The 24,251-nt window shown below is 41.9% G+C and overlaps 1 protein-coding gene across 2 annotated transcripts in view; it reads left to right on the top strand.

Moving 5' to 3' along the window:
* Positions 1-24,251, top strand: part of EPHA3 (EPH receptor A3) — a 216,677-nt gene that overhangs the window by 139,302 nt on the left and 53,124 nt on the right. For both annotated transcript variants that reach the window (XM_057415894.1, XM_057415893.1), the window contains exons 4-5: positions 6,300-6,455; positions 6,942-7,277. In XM_057415894.1, coding sequence (XP_057271877.1) covers positions 6,300-6,455; positions 6,942-7,277 — 492 coding nt within the window. The remainder of the gene's footprint in view (positions 1-6,299; positions 6,456-6,941; positions 7,278-24,251) is intronic.

The raw sequence follows: 24,251 nt of genomic DNA, 5'->3' as shown, positions 1-24,251 counted from the left end.
TACCACACGGTCCATCCTGCTGGCAAAAGGCTGGAGGGCTTGGAAAGAGTGGAGAGAAGAGAGACCCTATCCTGAGCCCTCAATTATTTGCCCCTGACTGTTGGAGAAGGCCTAGAGATAGGAAAGAAATGGCATTGGTTTTGTTAATTGTTGATTTCTTCTAGCAGTGGGCAGCTGCAGTAATTCTTCAAGTGTGTCAGCGGCTTTGGCTGCAATTGCTGTATTTTCCAGATGCAAAAGTATACAATGCATGTTTCCTTCTGCAGTAGTTTTCCCCCTCAGAGATAAGTTACAGTAATCAACAGCTGCGTTTTCCAGCACTATTGCATAGCTAATAACGAAAGGAGTGGTGGGAATTCACTTTAATATTAAAAATGCAACTTCTGGTTCTATGATTGCATTTTCAGAGGAAAAAGTATGCCTTGTGCAAAGAAGAAACAATGAGATTTCATTGATTTGCATCTAATGCTTAGCAAAAACAGCTAGGTTGCTCCTGCTGCTGGTCACAGCGCTGCTTGTTTTGTAATTGCTTCAGGTATTATGTATGTGTGCTGAAGACTATAGGGAAGAAAATGTAAGAATAGAAACAATACTAAGAATAATTGTTATTTCCTCAACAAACAGAATAGAATCTTAATGGGTAATGGGAGAAAGCCAACGTCCTTAACTCCTTCTGGGGATATTCGTTACTTGGCGGTAATAGGGTCCATCCCCACCAGAGCTCTCAGCCCTCACTAGAGTCTTTCTCAATCTTATTTCCTTCCTTCCCCGAGCACAGACAGTGTACATACCAGTGCCACGGCCCAGCAAAGAGAAAGCATGCTCTCCCTGTGCAGCAGTAGCTTTTAGTGGGGATCCCCACCTCCTGATGAGCATTAAATCTACCCCTGCCTCCTCCTCTTTTTTCTCTTCCCTAGCAGGTACAGGGGGTTGTCAAAATGCAGCAGTGACATCCCTGTACCTCTATTCCTACTGTAAGGAGTAGTACTTAGCTTTGAGATCTACTCCTTTAAGTGGTCTTACTGTTTATTCAGATCTGGTGACAAAAAGTGTGCCTTAAGTTCATTGCAAATAAGAATCAAAGATATGCTGTAATTTTTAGAAGCCTATTTGGGCTGGGTGGGTATGCAAGAAAGTACCTAGGGGCCCAGGACAGAGAGGATGTGCACATATGTAATGCCATAGGTTATGTGGCTTTTCATATACTAATGGACAATGAGAGATACTGAAGATGTTTTCCCTGCTCTGAGGGATTTTGAAGGAAGCCTACATTATAAAGTGTTGTTTCCTGCTGAGCTATAGTGATTTGTGTGATATGGACAGTTTAGAAATCTTCATTTAAAGCTAATCATGATTTTCACTGTTTTGTTTTTCTCAAAGATATAAACAAGTGCAAGAAGGGAAAGAAATTACTTGCCCAAATAGAATAAACTGGTTTTAAATGTTTTCTAAGGTTGATCTGTGCTGCTTGTTATGCCATCCATTTTCACAAGCTGACAGCTGTGCTGCATCTCATTTTGCATGTGCACGTATATGTATGGGTGGGCGAAAGTGCAATTCTGTTACTGGTGATAAACACAGTGCTGTTGGAACTATGCTGTTGTCTCCAGATCATGGCCATAATATGTATAGTGAGACAAGAGAATGATGTAAATGTTTCTAAAAGGGACTTGGGAACATTGCAATGGTACAATTGGGCATTGAGGTGAGCCAGTCAGTAGCATTCACTTCACAGCACGCCTGCACAGCCAAAGGTCATCCTGTGGCTTCAGGTCCAGTGCAGGGACCTCCACTGCTGCTCAGTGACATGCCATTTCCAGGGGTGACAGTGGGAGTAGTTTGCAAAGCCCCTCTAACACAGACCACATTGGGGGGGGCATTCTTCCCTGTCCTCTATGCAGGGCACAGGGACAGGAGGGTTGTCCTAGGGTTGCTGTCACCCATCTTGCTAGCGCACACTATGAGGACATGTTTGGCTATCCATGAGCTGTACAGGTTTATAGTGTTACGGATGCGTACATCTGCTCTCAGTGCATTGTGATGCTTGAGCCTTGCCTTGAAACATAGCGCCTTTGTTCAGAGCACAAAAGGCAGAGCTCCTATAAGACTGGGGAGTGCGGCTCATTTTGCTGCTTTGATCTTGTGCAGGAAAATGGTCCCTGTCAGGCTTGGTGTAACAGTCCTGGGAAGTCATCTGCTCAGGCAGCATGGGCTCAGGTCATTGGCTGGTATTGATGGCTGGGAACTGGTGATACTGCTCCATGTATAGGGGCCTTCAGGCCCTGAATACTAAAATGCCCCTAATTTTAATTTACTAACAGCTCTTTATTTTAATTTAAAATTAATTCAAATCAAAATGAATCATTTAACCTGTAATTAGGATCACGTTTTCATCTCAAACACATTAGTCAGAGGCAAAATTCACTTTGCGGTTGAAAAGACAGTTACATTTCCTTCGAGCAGTAACTACTGTAGATGGCTACATGCATTTGTTTTTCTTTCACTGAAGTAACTTTCTCAATTCTCCATCTCTGTGACAGAATCATCAGTTATAGCTTAAGGAAATTCATTTTCATACAGTAACGAGGACAACTGCAGTCCTGAAACACTTACCATGGCATGCGGGTTGGAACTAGATGGTCTTAAGGTCGTTTCCAACCCTAGCTATTCTATGATTCTGTGACTTCAATAAGGTCAGTAGAGCTCACACTCAAGAGAGATTGAAATCAGACCACGTACAGCTGTAAACTAACGTGGCGGTGTGGAGTTATTGCAGGACTCTCAGGGCAAACAGGTATCGGGCATCCTCTTGAGGAGACCTTCCTAAAATGTAAAACCAGACAGCCTTGCAGTACAGTTTATATCATGTGTATAGAAACGTTCAAGGCTTCATTTGCTCATTTTTTTGTGTGCTGAGAGATTTTTCTTCCGGGCCTACTGTGTCTGCTTCCTCTTCACATCATTCCCCCTTGTGAGGGAAAGGAAAATTTCATAGCTTCTAGAAGAAAATGATGAGAAAATGCAACTGTTGTTCACAGCTGGTCCCCACGCTGAAAATATCGATTCTGTAAGACCTCCTATGCTAGTCCTCTTATTTCCAACCTCACTAAACCAATGCTATGATATTCACCTCAGAAAGCCAAACCTTCTTCCACTGGTTAATGCAATCCAATTTTTCTGACTTTACTTTGAAGTAAAGGCTTCATTTCTTTCTCTCATATATCGAAATTTAAGATTTACTAGGACAAGAATAATAGTAAGTATATGGACGACGTTTTCTATTGGCATCCCCCCTTTCCAAGCTTCAATTTCAAGTATAATTGCTTTTTTTGTTTTTCCTTTCCTTTGGGCTGCAATTGTGAATAGTCTTGAATTGGTCTCATAGACAAAGACAGATGAGGGGGGAAGACAGGAGGTGGGGATGCCCTCAACAGGTCATACTAGGGCAGCAGGGATGCAACCAGCTCATCCCTCTACCCTGCCTGCTCACTCTGTACCACAATAGCAGTGGCACAAGATGATGATATTCCTGTCCCTCTGCAAAAGAGGGTTACCAGGATGCTTCCTGCAAGCTCCTCTTTCTTCCTCCTTTATTCCTGGCCTTCTTCACACCACCACTACCTTTTCTTAGATGGGGTCCATGAGTTTTAACCTGAGGGATGAAAGAGGCATTTATTAATGGAGCAGTTTGATTCCCTCCTTTCTCTTCCTTACCTTGCAAAATCTGTCTACTTCTTACCCAAGCTTGTTTACTTATGTGAAAGTCATTGCTGTCTTGAAATGGTGGTGGTGGGTGCTTTGAAAGTGTCCCAAATAGCCTTACTGTGATTCCATCCTGTAAATGAATGCTCATGGGTTACGAATGAATTATGCTTAATAAGCATTGGAAATTGTGTCTTCTAGGAAGACCAAGCACATGGCAAAGGTTCAGTTTTAGATTATCTGTCTTTTTCCAAGTTTTACATTAAACTAGTGTATAAAATTATTTAAAAATTAGAAATTTATACTGTGTGTATTCATAAACACATCTTTGTATTATATATGGGTGGCATGGTTTAGTGGGAGCTGTCCCTGCCCATGGCAGGGGGGTTGGAACTAGATGATCTTAAGGTCCTTTCCAACCCTAACTATTCTATGATTCTTTGATTCTATATGCCTGCCTATAAGTATAGAAATGTCCCTTCAAGGTGAGTAGATATGGTTAAGAAAAACCATTTCAGTTTAACACTCGGCAGTATTAAACTCAGTTTAATTTTAGTTTCCATGGGAAGTTTTGGTGTAAGTGCCATGTAATCAGTTGGACAGATGTGATGTTTATTCCTTTATGTGTTGCTTAGTTACTAGAGCTTGGACGAGTGGGATTGGCATCCATCCTTTTCTGCCTGGCTCATTGTCTTAGGGCCAGGAATGGCTGTGCTGTGCTGTGCTGAGAGGCAGTAAAACTATTTGAGGCTCCTCTGTCAGCCAGGACACTCTAGGTATGGCTGAATCATGGGGCAGTATTTGGGAGGAGATGAAATTTGGGCTTCGAAAGGCTGCATCAATAACAGCTACAAACCCCAAAAAGCGACCTTTGTTATTTGCTGCATGTTGTCCTAGTGGAGGTTTCCTCCAGTTCAACAGAAATCCCCAAACACCCTCGCAGCCTTAGAGGAGATAGAGAAGCAAGACACGCCATCTGAAGGAGGACAGGCTGTGCCAGGTCAGGCAGGTTGATGTTGGGCCCTGGGAGCTCCACCACAAAGTCATCTCAAGCAGTTCTGCTTTCACAGATTGCCTGTTGGACCCATGCCTCAGAGGCTCAAACTTGGGATTTTCTCCTTAGGGCTTTAGGAGAGAACTTGGAGCAGGAGGTGTCTTTCCCAGCTGCTCTGCTAGCATGGAAGTCAGAGGTAGCAGCTGCAGCCAGGCGCCTTGATTTGCAAGGGTTGTGAAGTGCTGAAGAGAGGCTGAGATTAGCACTTGTAAACCATGTCATGCTTCTCACACTGTGTTCAATGCAATGTGAGGTAGGGTCCCCTTATTAAGATATTTCGGAGTAGGACAAAGGATCGTACAGGAGTTTGTTCTCGCTGTGCTTGCCAGTGCCTTTCACTCAGGTGTTTGGCACCGGGAGCTAATCAAAGGGTTTGCCTAACCTAGATACTCAGTGAGGTTTTGGTTATGGATGATAACGTGGAACCTGAACATATCAGTGATGACAGCATTAAACTGAACCAGTTTAATGCTGCAGCTTCCCTCTCTCCTCCATCTAAGCAACCCAGTACAAAGATGCTGGAATTGTTATTCTGACATACTTTCCACCTCAGGCTGCTTATCCAAACACTTCTCTGTTTCGGCAGGGTATGAATGAACACGAAAGACCCTATAGTATTGTATCTTGGATTTTATACTACGTTTACGAATCAGCTCATCTCCATGAAAGTGTGTCCCTGTTAAGATGTATGCTAAGACTGTTGAACCCATTCTTTTGGCTTCAAATTAGCCTTAAATTCAGTGACAGGTCTCAGGCAATTTTATCTAAGCTTAACTGTCTGGGCTCCAGAGGCAAAAAGAACTTTTGTTTTCCTTTGTATTACTGTTTTTTTGGGGGGTTTTGTTTTGCATTATTATTATTAAATGTTTGCAATGAGAATGTTTTGGGGTGTTTGCAGGGCTCTTGTGCATTAAACAGTGTTTGCTGTGGAACCAAAGTGTAGCAAAACATGAAGGCTTTTTAAGATGTGCTCCCTTTTGTTACGTTGTCTGTTTGCCTCTGGCTGTTGTAGGTATGGGTACAGACCTACAGGTTACCAACGTCAGCCAGAATGCTTTTACTTGGTAAATCCCATTGAAGAAAGATGCGTTTTGGAGGGAGCCAGCAGCCGAACAGTGGCATCTGCTGATTCTTATCACACTATTAGAGTGCCCTTGTAAGCAAATCTTGGCAGCAGAGAGAGTATAAAGTTTTTATGCAGGATAGGGCCAGTGTTTTGGTAAATTAACCAGAAGAGAAGAAAAATGAGTGAAACTCTCAAAATGCAGCATAGAAAAAGGTTTCTTCTTAGTGGTACAATGCACAGCTTTGTTTTCTGGGCAAAGTTAAATGCAAATCCAAGTTGATGCCTGAAGAGCTCCATTCTGCCAAGAGGTTTTATTTCCATCAGCTTTCTCATTATGAGAGAAATCTGTATTTTTACACCCTAAATATCTGCAAAATGTGATCTACATACAGATAGGTCCAGGGCAGTAAGGAAGTGGCATGTTAACATTGAGGAGATGTCCATGGAGTTTAAAACTGTACTCCTGTTACTTTGCAGCTTGTCGACCTGGGTTCTACAAAGCCTCTGCTGGCAACGTGAAGTGTGCCAAATGTCCACCTCACAGCTCCACCTACGAAGATGCATCTCTGAACTGCAGGTGTGAAAAGAATTACTTTCGCTCTGAGAAAGACCCTCCATCCATGGCTTGCACCAGTGAGTAGCATCATTATGCTCGGGGCTGTCATTCTTGCTCCTCCAGCTGTATCTCAGCAGCTTGCTTGCTTCTTCTCATGTCCCATTGCAGTCAGCCATCCACTGCCTCCCATGTCTTCTTCATGTTGGACAGGCTACCGAAAACTGGTGGGCCGGGTTTATGTCTATTTTCATTTTCTCCTTCTTGTTCTCTGTCAGACTTGAGAAGGAGAGCTAGGATTTTTGAATTGCTACCAATATTTTCAGCCCTCGGTCCTGAACTGCACTCTGAGGGTACTGTCTATAGGAAAAGATGGTCCTTGATAGTCTAGGTCTGGAGTCCAGTGAAATATTTCAGGCCTCTCTACAGGAAATAACTGTAAGAGTTTGGTTATCTATGTTTCTGACTTGTATTTTTGCACACCTGTTACTCCTCTCTTAGAGCACTACCCGTCTTAGAGCACTACAGAAAATCTCATCCCTCTGATTTCCCGTTTCCTTTTATAGGACCGCCATCTGCTCCAAGAAACGTTATCTCTAACATCAATGAGACATCTGTTATCCTGGACTGGAGCTGGCCTCTTGACACTGGAGGTCGCAAAGATGTCACTTTCAACATCATTTGCAAAAAATGTGGAGGAAACACCAAGATGTGTGAGCCTTGTAGTGACAACGTGCGATTCTTACCCCGTCAGACTGGACTCACCAACACGACGGTGACAGTAGTGGACCTTTTGGCACACACCAATTACACTTTTGAGATTGATGCAGTCAACGGGGTATCCGACTTGAGTACGCTTTCCAGGCAATTTGCTGCTGTCAGCATCACAACTAATCAGGCTGGTGAGTCTCTTTCTGATTACCCTTTCTTTGTTCAGAGCTACTGAGATGTATGTACCTTTGTTTCCTTACACTGTTTTACAGGAGTCACTCTCACCACTGGTGTGCTAAGGTAACTAATTGACTTGAATATGCTAGTAAAAGTAAAAGCAGAAACAAACCCAGTGTGTGTTGCTGTCAAAGGATCTGGCAGCATGACTGTTATGATTAAGTCCCAGTTCCCAGTTAATAGTCTCTAATAGCAGACTCATGTGAGTCCTTAGCCAGAATGTGTTTTTATTAATAAAACCAGATTTTAATAAAACACTCATTTCAATAATCTCCAACATAAATTACCTTAGTAATCTTAGTGCTTAATTTTGATTCAATAGAAGTGAAAAAATGCTTTGATGTCAGGCACATAAAAACCTAACATTGAATTAGAGAGCTTTAAAACACAGCTTTTTGCCCTTTTCTTTTTTTCCTTTATAAGTTGTCTCACCAACTCTGAATTATTGCCAACATGATGGGGGTGTGGAGCTAAATATTGAGTTAGGTCCTGGAGTCACAGTTGATAGTGTATAGTCTTACTAAAGTCATTGAGGCCCTGCACGAGCACAGCAGTATGCCCTAACTGTTGGATCAGAGCTTTTGTCACTGCTGCACTATTCTACCATATGCTTCTCATTTGACAAGGTTCCATTTATCTGAAAGATATGAAGAATCTAGATTTTTCTCTGGCATTTGTTTAGGTACCATTTCTTTAGGAGCAATGCTTGCCAGTGGAGAGAAAGACTAGATCCTGAAATTTCTATACTCCTCTATGTGGTGCAAAGGAAGCTTTGTACTGAAAGCATGTGTGCAGTAAGTCTTCTCCCACCTCCTTCCATCCCACACCCCGTCCCCGAAATACCTACAAACCAAGTTAACGTTGCTCTAAGCAGACGTTCTCCTAGTGAGCTATGTTATTGCAGTGTTTTTCACTATAGAGGATGTAGCTGTTCTCAGATCACAGATCAGCTTTAGTGGGAGGCATAAAAATGTGTGAACAGATGGTTTTCTGAGAGCAGTCACTACATTTCCAAATGCTCTGTAGGCTGAGGTGAATCTACCAAATTGAAACATCTTCTCATGATCTCTTTCTCATCTAGGCATTGACTTCAGCTCTGAAACTTGCATTTTATCCCCATTCCAAACAATTTGCTGCTGTTAACAGTTACATTTTTTGGATGTTTGTGCCAGTGACTTGAGCAGCCCTCTTTAGTTGCTCGCTTTCCTTCTATTTTTTATATCAGAGATATTGCCTTTCAGCCTGTTCATCACCCTAGCAGTTAGAAATCCCCTGGAGACACTCCACGGAATGAACTGTCAGTGAAAGGTATTGCTCTGCAGAAGCCTCCTGCATTGCAGTGTCTTCCCCAAGGCCCAGAGCTGACTGCTTCTGCACTGTGATGCTAGGTGGATTTTGATTTTGGCTTGGAATGCACTGTTATGTGATGTGGCAGGGTCATGCATTTCTGGCAATAGCAACTGTGTTTACTGCAGCCCACAGGCTGCCTAACCAATTTGTTTGTTTCTTTTCTGCTGTTATGCATTAGCCTATTTTTGCTTTGAGTGCATTTAGGAGGTGTGGGTTACTACAGGCTTATCTGTGCTGTGTTCAATTGGCTCATGCCAATTGGTTTACTATATTAGAATTCCTCTAGAAGTTCCACAGGTCGCTAAAATTAGACCTTAAATATGTGTACGAGTAATCTTTTAAAGCATAATTCCAAAATTGCAGTTTGTCTTGCATTCCATTCCTTGTTAACATCACAGAAGGGACACACCAAAAGCGTATTTTTAGCTCATGTCATATTTAAACACCTGGGTGGGGAGTGGGGAGAGAAAGCCTGAAGGTCTTGGATTGCATTATAATTAAGGGTTGAACTGGAGGACTTAGCATTTAAAGAAAAGAATTAAAGCACCATTGAACTGGATTTGGAAAAGAACAGATGTCTCCAAAAGCCACTGATGATTCTAGGACTATTATTCATGCTGTCTGACTTTAGGTACATTCCTTCAAGGGCAGGGGTATCCACCAGTTGGGTAAAGCTTAGGTTAAATGTCTGAGCTCTCCTAGACTCAGGGAAGTAGGAGAGGCATATTGCTTTGGGAGGTCATTCTGTGGATGGAGTATCACATGGAATTATATGGTTCACAAAGGCTGGACACATCCTGGGGACAGACCCCCTGGCAAGCCTGCAGAAGGAACATCAGTCAGTAGGCTGTGAGTTTGGGAGAGAGGATTGAAGTACAGAAGGTCCCTACAATCTGGATCTCCTCAGTCTCTCCCGAATCCAGGCTATTTCACTCCTGCCAACCTTGATCTGAGAGGCCTGTATCCTTGCAATAGGTATGATGAAGTTGCAGGTTTAATCCTGGGTTTTCGGTATCCGTGTGCTTGCACTGGCAGGGCCCATCCCAGCTTAGTGAAAGCTGCTCAGCAGAATGTTCCTCACCCACCCAAAACACTGGGTTTCAAGCATGTGAGTTTCCAAGAGCCTGAGGCAGAGCTGCAGAATGTTTTCTATTTTCTAATGACAAAATTGTAGGGTTTGTGGCAGTTCTGCTGGTGGTAAAAATCAGACACTCTCCATCTTTACTTTGGGTGAGCTCAGTTCAAGACAGGCATCAGCTGGCATTATGCTTGCTGGGTCTCTGAGCTCCAAAGTCCTGCTGGATATCGAACAAATATTTCTTGCCATGCTTCTCACCGTACCCATGGGCTTTTATGCCTATAAAACCATCACCAGCCTAATCAGAACGCGTATAGTACTAATTTTCTGTAATGCAGCAACTGGGAGATCTGCCAGTGTGTGCTAAAATAAACTCAGCTGATATGTTAGTCAGTCAGCTTGCACAGCAGCTCCGTTTCTGTACCTAAACAGATCATATACACACATAGAATCATAGAATAGTTAGGGTTGGAAAGGACCTTCAGATCATCTAGTTCCAACCCCCCTGCCATGGGCAGGGACACCTCACACTAAATAACGTCACCCAAGGTTTTGTCTAACCAGGATCACCTCCTTCGACCTGCTGGTCACACTCCTTTTGATGCAGCCCAGGATACGGTTGCTTTCTGGGCTGTGAGTGCACACTGAAGCTGGCTCATGTTCAGTTTCTCATTTACCAACAACCTGCTCTGAATCTCTTCTCTGCCCAACCTGTAGCTGTGCCTGGGATTGCTCCGACCCAGGTGTAGGACCTTGCACTTGGCATGGTTAAACCTCATGAGGTTGGCATCAGCCCACCTTGCAAGCATGTCAAGGTCCCTCTGGATGGCATTCATTCCCTCCAGGGTATCAACTGAACCACACAGCTTGGTGTCATCGGCAAACTTGCTGAGGGTGCACTCAGTCCCACTGTCCATGTCACCGACAAAGATGTTGAATAAGACCAGTCCCAACACCAATCCCTGAGCATACATGTGTTTAGAATTTGCATACCAATGTCCATATATCCACACACAAAAAGGGCCACCTCAGATGTTGGTACCTTTGCAGTGACTTTGTGTTCTCAAATCTGTAACTAGCAATCTCAGTAAGATTTGCCTCTCGGTAAGTTTTCAAGCCTGGTCTAGAAGTAAAGGAAAAGTGTGCTTCACCGTCACTGGTAAGGTTTGAAACATTCAGACCCTGATTCTGCTGCTTCGTGAATGCCAGAAGGATAATACGTTTTAAAGTACAAAACTGTTGTAAAGCCAAGATCCAGTCCCCTGAATCGAGGCAAACTCAGAATCATTTCAGAAGCTGGATTGTTTTTTTTTCTGCCAACTGTTTGACCTGAGTTTTGCTGCACTTTTATTGCACTTTGTTTTCCTTGCCTTCCAGCAGAGGTTAATGAGCAAACATCTCTTTAAGACAAAAACAAAACCCAACCAAAAAGGTCTCTTGCAAAATATGGTGAGACAAGTATGACTCTGCAATAATTCTTATTCCTGTGAGTCTTTCTGTCTTTGGTGTGAAAGTTAAATAGGATGATGTGCCCTGTCTCTTAGTTTGTTGATTATCCCTTCAGTTGCCACCTGATACAGCTTCCTACAGCTTATATTGAAGCATTCTGCTGCTGCACAAAGAAAGCTCTCACCTCACATCAGTGTGTTGCACCATGCAGATGCTATTTTCTAATAACACCAGTCAACCCCATTTAAGAAGGGTCACTGGCAGCTGTGGGAGAGGATGTGGAATTTGGTATCCCTGGAGGTGGCATGCTGACTGTGGATGTGCCACAAAGAGAGGCTGACAGCCATGCCATGCTGCCTGACTTGCTGCTAGCATGAGCAGGTTTCTGGGCACAGATGTTCTAGGTCTTTTTTTAATGCATTTATCTATAAAGATGAGAAAGTTGTCTGCTCCTTGGAGTTTCCCCAAAGGGAAGAGGCATCCAGTCCAGGTCAGGGTGGTTCTGCATTTACTGCTTTAGGGCCGTAACAAGTGGAAAACTCACACTTGCTCAAGAAGGTATTAAATGGGAATTGTGTGTGGAATTCACTGAAGAAAGTAAGATTTGATAGGGACAATGCAATTATGCTACTGGGCAATCAGTTTACAAAAATGAGAGGAGCTTTTTCAATGCAAAACATAGCCATAGGGTCAGGGATATATATGAGTTGAATATGTTTTGCAGATGGTGCATGAGAAAGTAACGGTTCTTCTGCCCTGTCACTGCTTTTGTGGTATCACACACTGTCATACAGCTTGTAGGTATGACTCCGGAATGCTGAACAAAGAGATGTGTATTTTAACCAAGGACATACTTGACTTAAAAGCACTTTAAATAGACATATTCTCTGCAGTGATCTTTGTAATCTAGAGGAGACAAGGAGAACTTTCAGAACTTGTAGAAATCTGTACCATTAGCAGATATTATCCATCTAGGTCTTAGGAAGCTTGGCCATCTACGGGTATTCCAGCACACACAGTGCTGTCCCCATCCCTTCCTCCCAGCAGCTCTGGTGAGAAGGTTCACCATACAAGAAGTGGTTTGTTTGATCTAAACTGTTTGCTTAGGTTGGTTTAGCTTTGTATTTGTTGGCTCTAACTATAAACTCATGCAAACAAAATGATAGTGGCGTGTCTAATACATAATAGATACAGTTCTGGCTGTATTTATTGTGTAAAACAAAACAAATACTGAAAGCATTCTCAGCTTGTTGAAACTTAGGGAGGTCCCAAAGTGAGTGATAACAAATAAACCTTGCTATGTTCCTGCACTTCCTATCTAACAAATAAATATGATGTCTGTGCAAGTACAATCCAAATACGTCTATTGGATATATGCGTATACCTAATGATAAACATTTATTTAACCACTTAAGAGGTAAGTCAAAAATGACTAGCATTCACTGGCCAATACCTTTAAAGGCTCTAATTTTACCTGGAGAAGGTGTTAGAATTGGTTTGTAAAGCATTCTAATGTGTCCCAAAGTTGCATAAGTTGATGTGTGAAATCGGTACAGAGTATTTCCTCAGCAGTCTTGGTTTTGGCACTGTGAAGAAGCTCAGAGTCTTTGTCTTCTCCTAACTTTCCAGAGTATAAGCTTCCTCAAGCATTCCATTTTCAATTCAATCTGTAGCATTCCTGTAGTCGAGTACATCCTGTCCACAGGGAGGACCAACCCCTCATGTAACAGGACATGCTGGAAGCAAACTGGGGGAAAGCAGCTTGGCAGGAAAGGACCTGAAGGTCCTGATGGAGCATCTGGGACCGCAATAGGAAGAGTACTACCGGCAGGTTAAGTGAGGTGATTCTTCTCCTCAACTCAGCTCTAGTTGAGACCACATGTGGTGTATCCAATTTAGCCCTAGCCCAGCACAAGAGACACATGGATAAACTGAGGCAAGAGTAACGAAGGGTCAATGAGATCATTAAAGGAGAGAAACATCTGTTATATGAGGAGAGGCTGAGAGATGGGACTGCCCAGCTTAGACAAGAGAAGGCTCAGGTGGATCTTATCAATGTATATAAACAACTGGTGTTGTATAAAGACAAAGGGAGGCCTTATTCAGAGGTCTGTAGTGACAGGACAAGAGGCAGTGCTCGCAAGTTGAAGTACAAGAAATTCTGTTCAAACATAGGAGAAAACTTTTTTACTCTTAAGTGTGATTGAGCACTCTAACAGGTAGCTCAAAGAGAGTGTAGCATCTCCATCTGTGGTGGCATTCAAAACCTGACTAGTCAAGGTCCTGAGCAACCTGCTCTGGCTAACCCTGCTGAAAGCAAGGTGTTGGAATGGGTGATCTACACAGGCCCCTTTCCACCTCAATCCATGTGTGATGATTGTGTGCAAAAAGGATAGAGATAACTCAAAGGAGAAAAGGTAAGGGACTGATCAGTAATTATTGTCCTCTTTTAACTCTGACCTTTACATCCCTGTATCAAGGCCTTCTCAATGAAATCTGGGGGAGTAAACTCCCCATATATTTACTCATTGGAGAGAGAGTAAACCTGTGGGTGCAGAGGGGCTGTAAACCTCAATATCCCTGCTTCAAAGAAACTCAGTAGAGTATCTTTGAATTATTTATTTAGTGATGGGAACCTCAAAATCTTTTTCATTTGTCAGAGCACATAAAGTTTATGCAGACATGAATATGGAAAACAGCCTAGGATTGGCTTAATTTACAGAATGCCTCCAGAAGACTAGATGTCTTTGAAGGGAGTGATTTGATTTATTTAAATTGCCTGTAGGTTACTGCCTCCTTCCTAAGCTTTTTCACCAGAGAGCCCGCATGATTCAATCTTACTCATATGTGTATTGTACAGCATTACTGTATGCTGCAGTGCTATAGCAAGCAGCTATGGTACTCCCCCTTGGAGTCAGCAATGAGTAAACTGAGACCTACTTTCCACTCCTAGCTTTCCCCACGTGAATACTGGGATTCTTGATTATGGGGGCAAGAGGTTTTAAATTGCATCTGAGCATTTCAGTTGAATTACCGCATACCTCTGCGTAGTCACACTTGTGTTACTCTTAAGAATTAGGATTTTTCCTACTTTTTCATGTTAAATTAATTGGGATATTCTAAAGGTAGAGTGCACATTTTGGGATTTGAAGTGATCTGAACAAATTAGTTTATCAACAAGTTTACATTACACTCATACAGTTTTACTATGGAGACAGGTAATATATGTAGGAGATGTCTTTGGGCTTCCTTGCTGCAAGAACTGTGAAAGCTCCGGAATATTAACTGCTGTCCCAAGAGAGCTTGTCCACAGTTAGATCTTTAATTTCCATTTACCATATTCAAATGGGTCTGGGTCATCACGTTGTCCAGGTTAGACCAGAGGGGACACGGGGGCAAAGCAAAGTGAATGGGCAAAATCAAAACCCTGTACACAGGATAGGTGGGAACAAGGGGATTAAGCCTGTGACCCTCTTTTTGCAACAGAGTATTCCTGGATGGAGCAACTACTCCATATTAGGCTGAATATTCTGTCTCCAAATGCCAACTTCTGAGCTCCGATATGATTCAATGTTCAGGGTTAGAGCAAAATGATTATTAGCAACAAAGTTCAATGAAGATAATTAAATTCTCTGTATTTTCCAACTATACCCATGCTGATGCCCAAATCTTTTTTCTTTTAATACCTCAGTCCTTTTTCGCATGACTGCTTGATAATAAAATTGACTGTTTTCTTTTAATCACCAAGAGCCCAGGGTAGCAGCTTTAAATGCAGTATTATGTTTGGTTAGCTCTTAAGGACTTAAGGCCTCGTAAACCAAGGTCTCAACAGTGCAGCTGCAAATGGTGGTGGTAGCTGAGTTCATCTACAATGTCAATACTAAACCAATTCCAGAGAGTTTTGTGCTGTCACATATCTTGACACCGGGAGAGGAACACAGGGAACATGTTGTAACAAGAGGCTTCCTCAAACTCTGCTCTCCGTTCAAGCCAGCTCTTTCACAGAATCTGTATAGGATTCAGATAGTTAAAAAAGGTAAATTGGGGTGCAACTAGGAATCTGCTTACCTGCTGTAGAAGGAAATGCAAAGGAAACACAGGAGGCCTTTTGTTGGCTAAATTCCACCTGGCGATATTAGTCTTTTTCTAGTAGCTGTAGAAAGTGAATAAGCTTCTTATATAAGGGTCTTAAATAGCCTCAGCCTGAGTTTTGGTCTCCACACAATTCATTTGTGCACTTGAAAAATGTTGATTCCTTTCTCTGTTTATATAGGAAGCGTAAAGAGAATAACCACCCCTGGATCCAAAATGAGGCATCTACACACAGCTATAACATACAGAATAACAAAAATACCCAGATATGCCCTATGCCATCTCAGGCTTCCCTAGAACAGCAGTAGTCTTATTATCAGGAGTCTGAAACACAGAAGGGATAAGTTTAAGGAGGAGGTAACCAGTAAGGCACTATGGAGTTTGTGCAAGGGGCCGGAATGGAAGTTGTTCAAAACTGAGCGCTAGGTACAGAAATTAGGATCACTGGGAGGAGAGTCTTACAGGGTGTAGATGTAGCTGGTTCCTAATATCTTGATCTACGTGTGTCATTTGCAGGTTGGAAATTTCAAGCCATCTTTTAGTTTCAGCTTGGGAGGATAAGCATTTAGAACAGAGAAAGTGTAATTTTTTTCAGTGCTGTTGTAAGCAAAGACTCACTTGGCTCCCAGGAAACGTTGTTAAAACCTCCTCAGAGCTAGATTTTTATTTGCCTGAAATCGGTGGCTTCATGGGAATAAATTCAGCGCCAAGTTGAGCACCAAGCTTTATTTCAATATATCTTTGATTACTTGCAGGAACTGCAATGCTATTTGCATGTTCAGCCTTTATTCTGTTAAGCTAGACTGCACTGTCTTCAGCAACTCACAAACGATGTGCGATGCTCCCTGTTTAAATAAAATTCATATTTAGAAAGGGTTGTGTGGACTTTACAATCTGTATCCCAAGACAGGTCCCTTAAGTAGATCTGTCTTCTAAGAGACAATTTGAGAAAGCCACAGATGTTTGGGGCATGATATATTTCTTTCTTTCCCTATGGCCCTTATAAAAAGGGCGAGAAGATAGACTTATTAAAAGTGAGCTAATGACATGATGTAGGGAGTCTCTGGTTCACTGACTGTTATTACAGCTGTGCCCCCTTACGTACTGAATACCTAGGACATACTTGGGTTTTTGAATGACATTTATCTCTTGAGTTTCAAACGTTCCTGGCATAAATAAAGATTTTACGCTTTTCAAATGTGTTTTACAGTTCAGCCCGGAGGCTATTCAAGGATCATTTTAACTCAATAAAACTCCTCCTTTAGGGATATAAAAGGGAAGTGTTTTAACAATGTCACTCCATGCATAGCCTGTTATTAGCTAGAGACATTCTGCCTGCAAAGCCTTTGATCCCTTTTCCCCTGAATGTCAAGGAAGCTCTGCCGAGGCTTCAAAGTCTGACATACATGAGTGTCTTCTGTGTGCACACCGTGCTCATGTGAATGCTCATGACCTTAGACAAAGTTCGCAGGGGAAGTTTGTGCCTCAGCTTTGATTTTTCACTTCCAGTACTTTCAGCTACCTTTTCCAGAGGTCATGTTGAAATTGTGTTCAGCAGTCAATGGGTAATGGTTTACTCGCTCCTATTACAGTCTTCAACATGAGGCTATACGTGGATTTTCATTTAACGTCTTGGCTTGGTAAAATAGTAAAATAAAGGTAAACAGGATGCTTAGCACTCAGTTAAATGATATTCCTTAGACTTCAGGCTCTCTCTCCCTTATCTATGCTAGCATTCTCAGTAATCACTGAGGGAAACAGTCTGTGTTTCTCTTGATGGTAAACAAAGCCATCAACTTCCCTTGCTTTAAGAAGCTATTCCATCCAGTAAATTTGCAGGCTGGGGACAGCTGGGTAAAAAATGTAACTTGTTTCTTTGGGTTTGGGGACTATTCCTGTCCATGGGAATTGTTAATGTAATAATTATTTTTTAAAAGCATTTCAATATAAAGCCAAATTTTAGTTTGAGTTACGCACCCCTGCGTGTCACAGTCTTCACATACACACAGCATTGGTTTGACTCACACCAACTTTGTAAGGTGGTTTCAGCCTTGGGATGTGCTATCCTATAAAGAAGAAATAACTAAACGTCCTTGGAAAGGGAAAGCACACTCAGCACCTGACTCTTGATGTTATGGGCGGGGTGGATAAATTCTTCGTTCCAAAAACTTCACACCAGGAAGCCTGAGGCTCTAACATCCTATAAAGCAAAGTAACAATGGGGTAGGAGAGGCAAAGCAAAACTGTTTATTTTAAACTGATATGGTCTTAAACACATCCAGTGAAAATGTGAAGTCTTGCAAAGCTCCCACCATCACCATCTCAAACAGAGAACAGAAAGAATAACATTTGTGTTATGAGTACCTTTGGGCTGAATCCTTATGAAAGCATCTACAGCATTTGCCTCTTCTCTGAAATAACAGCTGTGAATGCCATGGCACCATAATTTTCAGTTCCTGAAGCGAGTGCCTTGTGCAGCCTGATACTTCCCAAATGGACATGGCGTTTCCATGATTTATTACACATGTGTTAAACATATGAGCAAGTCTAACGTTTTGCTTGCTCTGCGGAAGGCATTTGCTATCTCTGTTAATAAAAAGAGGGAGAAATAAGAACATGAGTGGGCAACACTTAATGAAGTTTGCTTTTCATTTAGAATTTATTTGCAAGGGTGAGAAATGAGCTCTGATAATCTCTTGTCCAGTGACAGCTGCTGCCCAGAAGTTTTCCTTTCTCTGCACTTGAGATGGAAATCAAGCTGCTGCCCTTTAGTGTAATTCCTACTTGTTTTCCCTTTTCCAGTTCCCTGCTATCTCTCTCACGGCACCTGTGCAAAGCCTGCAGCCACTCTGGAGGCTCTAACCACAGGCTGGAGTCCACATGCTTCCAGATGCATTTGAGCACTTATGCCATAATGCAGGTAGTTAGCCATTAAAATAGCCATGAACAAATCCTGTTTCTGGGAGAAACTTAACTCCTTACTCAGCTGCCCCACACAGCTTTGTTACATCCAAATTTACCCTGCTTCTATTTGTCCTTAAAGTTTTGTTCTATTTTATTTGTTCCACATTTTAATACGTGTAAATACCCAGATATTGATAGACCTTTTCTGGAAATGGGAAACCTTTTCACCTGCTTCTTTATGATTGTATCCTACTAGGATCCAGCCTGGATCTGTTGTGAGGGTCCAATAAGCTTAGCTGAGCATCTTGCTGCTGGGATGGCTGGACTCCCAAATGCCTGATTCCTTTAACAGGGAAGGTGCTTGGTATTATGGCTGATGGTCACCTAATGATGTTATAGAATCGCATTTTACAGCCCAAGTCATAAAAAAATATATTGAGCCTGCTTCAGCTCAAGGAGAAGGTGCAGGAACACAAACACAAATACTGTGCTAGTTTAAATATGTGTCCTGGAGATTAAAGGGCAAAGGACCGTGTCTGCACGTGCACTGAAGAGGTGGGTAATTGTATCTGGAAGAGGAGCATGTAGGGTTTAGCAGGTTTCCAAAGTGTTGTTAAAGTGTGACTGTTTCCTCTTCCTCCTGCCTCCTGGGAGGCAGCTGGGGACCCAATGCTGACTGGCCCTCCTTGGAATGTGCCTGTGGGATTAGGCTTGCTTCAGCACAACCTCGTAGAGAGAGGCAGTGCCTCAAACTGTACTCAATAGAGAAAGTAAACAGCAATGCAGGCAGAGAAGGTTTGAAATAGTACAATTCCTACCTTCTGTGAGCAGGCTTCTGTAAGAAACCCCTTAGATGTTAATCTACAGACAAGATGTGACGGGTCCGAGGATGAGCGTAACGGTTTACACAGACGTCATGTTAGTGTGATCATGCCATGGAGATGTGACATCATTATTGTGATTTGCAAGTCATTGCTTAGGACTCTGCCACGAATAGAATGCTGGTTGGTAGTGGAAGGGTTGGGTAGACCTAAAGACAGAAAGGTTGGTTCACAAAACCCCAGATGTTGGGTTGTTGAGTGCAATGTGTATGTGCAGCAATACGACCGGTGGCAGACTAAGCCATGCATGCGTGCCTGATGCTTGCACTGGGTTAATTTCCCTCATGTATCCTGACTCTGTGACTCCAGTTTGCTTTGCTAGAGAAACTGCTTCTGAGGGATCAGTTTCTTCATTCAAATACTGGTATTGGCATTATGACCTGTATGATAGTTCTGTGGCTTGGACACCGGTCCTCTAAACCTTACAGGTTTGGGGTTGGGTCCCAGGGGATCCTACTGTCGGAAGCTGCAGATTTAATATTCAGATTGTCATCTTTATTGCTCTTGTTCCACATCACCTCCTAGGGGCATCATAGACATTAAAGAAAATTTATATCAGATTACAGTAGTGTGATTAGATAGTAATATCATCAGTTTTCTAAAGAAAAAGAAACAAACCTTCCAGTTATTCAGTAGTTGCAGAAATTGGATAATATAGTCAGTTTTGTCAGCTCAGGTATGTTCTTGATAACTGTCTTTCAGCATAGCTTGGAATATTTTCCTCTCGGATTCTGACAGCAAAAAGCAAGCAAAAGCCAGAAGAAGTGGGCTGGCCATGGCCATTGTGGAATGAAATCCTTCCTTAAAATTGAATTTGTGATATAGAGACCTGAGCAAGAAACAGCAGGACTCTAAATGTTTCAGCAGTTGTACACACATGGCTTCCCAAAGTTAATACTGGGTTCTCTCTGTCCAAGAACAGGGTATTTTCTTCCAGTATATATATATATATATATATATATATATATGCATCTGTAAGCCAGTCACATATGAAAACAATAACAAGGAATAAGGAAAAAGTCAATCCTCCAGCTGCTGTTAAACTGGAGAAAAACAAATGGTCTGTTGGGGTCAGTTTCACTGGGAAATGAATTTGAGCAGAGTTTTATTGTCATCTCCACTAGATTCTTCATCTTATTTGCTTGCACCTTTAATAGTCATGACCAAGGAGATATTTACACTTGTGAGTTTAAGCTCCCTGGATCATTGCATTTGTTACCTTTTCAACATCAGCATTCCCAGTTGTCACGAATGCTACCTAACAACATTGAGTGCTCAAAGTACATTTCCCCTCATAACTCTAGGGAGTTTTGAATGTTCATATTAACTGCTTAAACTAGTCATAAACCAGTTAAGCTGGAGTACCAGCCAAATAGTAGCCATGAGATGCATAAACACACTTCTGCATGCATTGCATGTAAACCTCTTAATGCATGGGCACACAAGCCTACAGTTAATTGTAAGAAAACCTAACTCTTATTCAGTGAGGAATAAAGAAGAGTATGCATACATTAATCAAAACACCAATAAAAATGTAAATACACAGAGGTATATGAGCCATAGGATTTATCCCAAAATCACCGAAGCAGCATTTATTCAAGTTCTTCATCTAAAAAAGTAAATGTGTGTTTTCTAAATAATAAATTATCGTAAGTTTGTGTTGCTGTTGATGCTTTGATATAATTTGTAAAACTTCATTTTATTCTGAAAAGCTTCATAATGTGCCATTATTTGCTAAGCCATAGTACAAAATTGGTTGTGTTAGTGGGAGCTGCAGACATTTAAAGTGTCTGTTCTAGTACTCTTGTTCTGCAATCTAAATGTCGTTTAATTTAAGAAAGGAAAATCTTGAAGCCGTTTGTGTCATCTTGGTCAAACCAAAGTGTGGGATGTGTTTGTCAGTCAATCCCATGTGTTAGTAGAGGAGTCATTTCTGGGCATAAGCAAAGAAGCAATTTAATAAGAGAGAGACAGACAGACTTCAGTTGTGCCGGGCAGCAGACACAGCAGAAGAGCCAGACCACTTCTATCTGTTGGCATACAGCGAAGTCTGGTTTGAGGAAAGGCAGATTAGGGCTACAGCTGTGACAGGTTGTGCCGAGCGGCAGCCCCTCCAGGCACAGGGTCCCGACTCCCTGCTCTGCACCCATCCACTGGGGTCTGTAGGGCTGGCTATCGGGGATGCTTACTTCAAGATTTATCCTTGATCCCTTCAACTCTGCTTGTTTCAGAAGGAGGGGTCCCAGTGCATCCCAGTCATCCCAGGAGCAGCACAGTTTAATTTTGCCTGTGCTTCAAAGACCTGTAAACCTGACATAGCACCAGGAGAGGAACTGCTGGAAAAAGAGGTTCTTGTGAGGGCTGTCCTCTCCAGGGCTCTGTTTTATCAACAGAGACACAGAGGCAAATCAAAGCCAGCTATTGCTTGTAAAATCCAATGTGAACACACAGAGCATGGGAACAGCAGGAAAACGATGAAATCTGGACCTAGATATTGAGTCTGTGTTTTTAGCATCCTTTGTGTTTCAATGTTGAAATGCTCTGATGATATATGAGATAGGGCAACAAAGATGATTAAGGGAGTGGAGCATCTCCCTTATGAGGAAAGACTGAGGGAGCTGGGTCTCTATAGTTTGGAGAAGAGGAGACTGAGGGGTGACCTTATAAGTGTCTATAAATATCTAAAGGGGGAGTGTCACGAGGATGGAGCCAGGCTCTACTCAGTGGCAAACAATGATAGGACAAGGGGTAATGGGTACAAACTGGAACACAAGAGGTTCCACTTAAACTTGAGAAGAAACTTCTTCTCAGTGAGGGTGACGGAACACTGGAACAGGCTGCCCAGGGAGGTTGTGGAGTCTCCTTCCCTGGACACATTCCTGTGTAACCTTATCTAGGTGTTCCTGCTCCGGCAGGGGGATTGGACTAGATGATCTTTCGAGGTCCCTTCCAATCTCTAGCATACTGTGATACTGTGTGATACTGTGATAGTTTAGCAAAATGTAAAGAAAAAATAACAAATAAAGTAAAAGAAACAACCCCCAAAACCCACAAGACTAAAAATTAAGCCACAAATACATAACTTTCCTCTGTATGCAAATAGTGTGGTTTATCCTCTGCAAAAATAACTGACCACCAAAATATCAGAATACACTGTTCCTTTATGCACTGAAGGTTAATGCCTTAAAACTAGGTAACTTTTGTAATCCACGTAGTTAAAATGAGGTGGTTATTTAAACAGATTTGGAATACATAACTCAGAGGTTCAGTAGCTGTTGGAGTGTTCTGGTATGCGGCGTTGTGTTGCTGTTCTGCACATGGGGTCAAAAGAGCCTGAAACTCTGTGTTCCCTATGATTATATATCTCCCCTCCTCTTGTCCATGTGGTAGGATGCTGTCTCTTCCAGATACTCGGTATGTATAATTCCCAAGCAGCTTTGGAAACCCTAGGGATTAGAAAATGTATATGAATGTTTCCTAATGTTATTGATAACTGCAGAGCAGATGCTTTTCTAATAAACTGCTGTGAGATAAGTTACTGGTAGCATCTGCAGAGATGGGTGTAAATGAGCTCAAAATAATTAATGCTGTGTTAGAAGAAAGCTTTTTTCCAAAGCACATCTGTATTGGAGCAAGTAAGATTATTTCAGCCTGCCCTGAGAATGTGTTATAGCACAAATTACCATAATTTACTAAGGGAAAAGCCATTTCTGTTAATCATATATTAATTATTCATAAAATCTGTATTAATGTTACCTTAATGGAAAGTGTTACCAGCTGGGGTACTGGGCTTGGCAGTCTATTCCCATACAAAAAAAAAGATTGATTGCTTGATTTAAGACATAAAAATGACTCACAAGAGCATAAAAGCAGCAAGCATAGGTGTATGAGTTAACACAGAGCTGGCTACGGTAGAGCAGTCCAGTCAGCTAACTGCTTTGTGTTTTGGCTCTAACACTGGCTTGTGCCTGAGTGGAATTCAAGTGGGATTACTGAAGGATGTTCATCACAAACCAGTCCTGTACGTTTTGCCCTAATGCTTTTCAGCTCTTCAGCAGGCACAGATCTGGTGAGTCTGAGTAAAACAGAAAAAGGCTCCTTCCCATTCTATTTAAAACCAAACACACAAACCCCCTCTCCAAAGTATGATTTCAGTAATTTAAATTAGGATACTTTTACAACTCTTTAATCTTCTCAGAAAGCTATTGTGAACCATGTGTCCTGTGAAAATACCGCTTAGAGAATATGTTTCAACCCAGACCAAATGTGGAAGTGTGTATGTCCGTATGTGCTTGAGTGAGTATATGTAGTGTTCTAGATGCTCCACTCGGTTAAAGGAGGATGTCAGTACTTAGATGAGGACTCAAGACTAGAAGGTGTGTTTTTGATGAAAGTTTAGCAAAATAAAACGTAGAATGAGCTTTCAAAAATTGATTTTAATTAAAAGTTCTTGGTTTCTGGCTTTTCTGGCACGCTCTTTTGCACGAAAGCAAACCCAAACAGAAAGGGCACTGGCTAAGGCTTGCAAACGTGTAATGCCTGTAAAGTGCAACTAGTTTTATATGAACAGTAAAAGCTCCATAGGATTCAGCTGAAATTATATTGTTTAGATCAGCTAGAGCCTTTTATTAGGATAGCAAAATGCTGAACTTATAAACACATTTGTTTTACATGTTAAGATAAAAGGCTGTTTATTGGTAAAAGATTTTTTTTTGAATGACAGTTATAACCTTCACTGTGCGATCTGTAAGCTATCATCTGATGAATTCTGGCCAAAGCGATGGAAAGAGAAGCATTTGGAAAGGGAAGGCAACCCAAGAGAAACAGAAATAAAAAGAATTGAAAAGATTGCATAGCTTTCAGTGAGTCTAGGAAATGCAGGCCTAGTCTTGGAGCAACACATAGAGCTACAACACCCATAGACATGGGTGGTCTAAAGCTGAACTCATGTTCAAGAATCTTAGGTAATTATGGGGTTTTTCTGTTACATTGCTAGTACTTCCAAGTTGTGGGTAGTGGGTAAGTCTGGGGCATGCAGTCAATTGTCATGCCTAGCTGATTAATACAGATCAGAAATGAGGTTATTTTTTAGTCTGGATTTTTTTCCTTTGAATTTCATTTTCAAAGAAATGCGGTAAAAGAGAATTGTATATGGGAGCAATTTGTATCTGGAG

The sequence above is a fragment of the Pezoporus wallicus genome, unplaced genomic scaffold (genome assembly GCF_028554395.1).
Source record: "Pezoporus wallicus isolate ANWC-B61680 ecotype Strahan unplaced genomic scaffold, APGP_CSIRO_Pwel_v1 contig_6814, whole genome shotgun sequence".
NCBI classification, from domain to species: Eukaryota; Metazoa; Chordata; class Aves; order Psittaciformes; family Psittacidae; genus Pezoporus; species Pezoporus wallicus.
The sequence above is the reverse complement of the archived record's forward strand: the minus strand, read 5'-3'. Positions and strand labels throughout refer to the sequence as shown.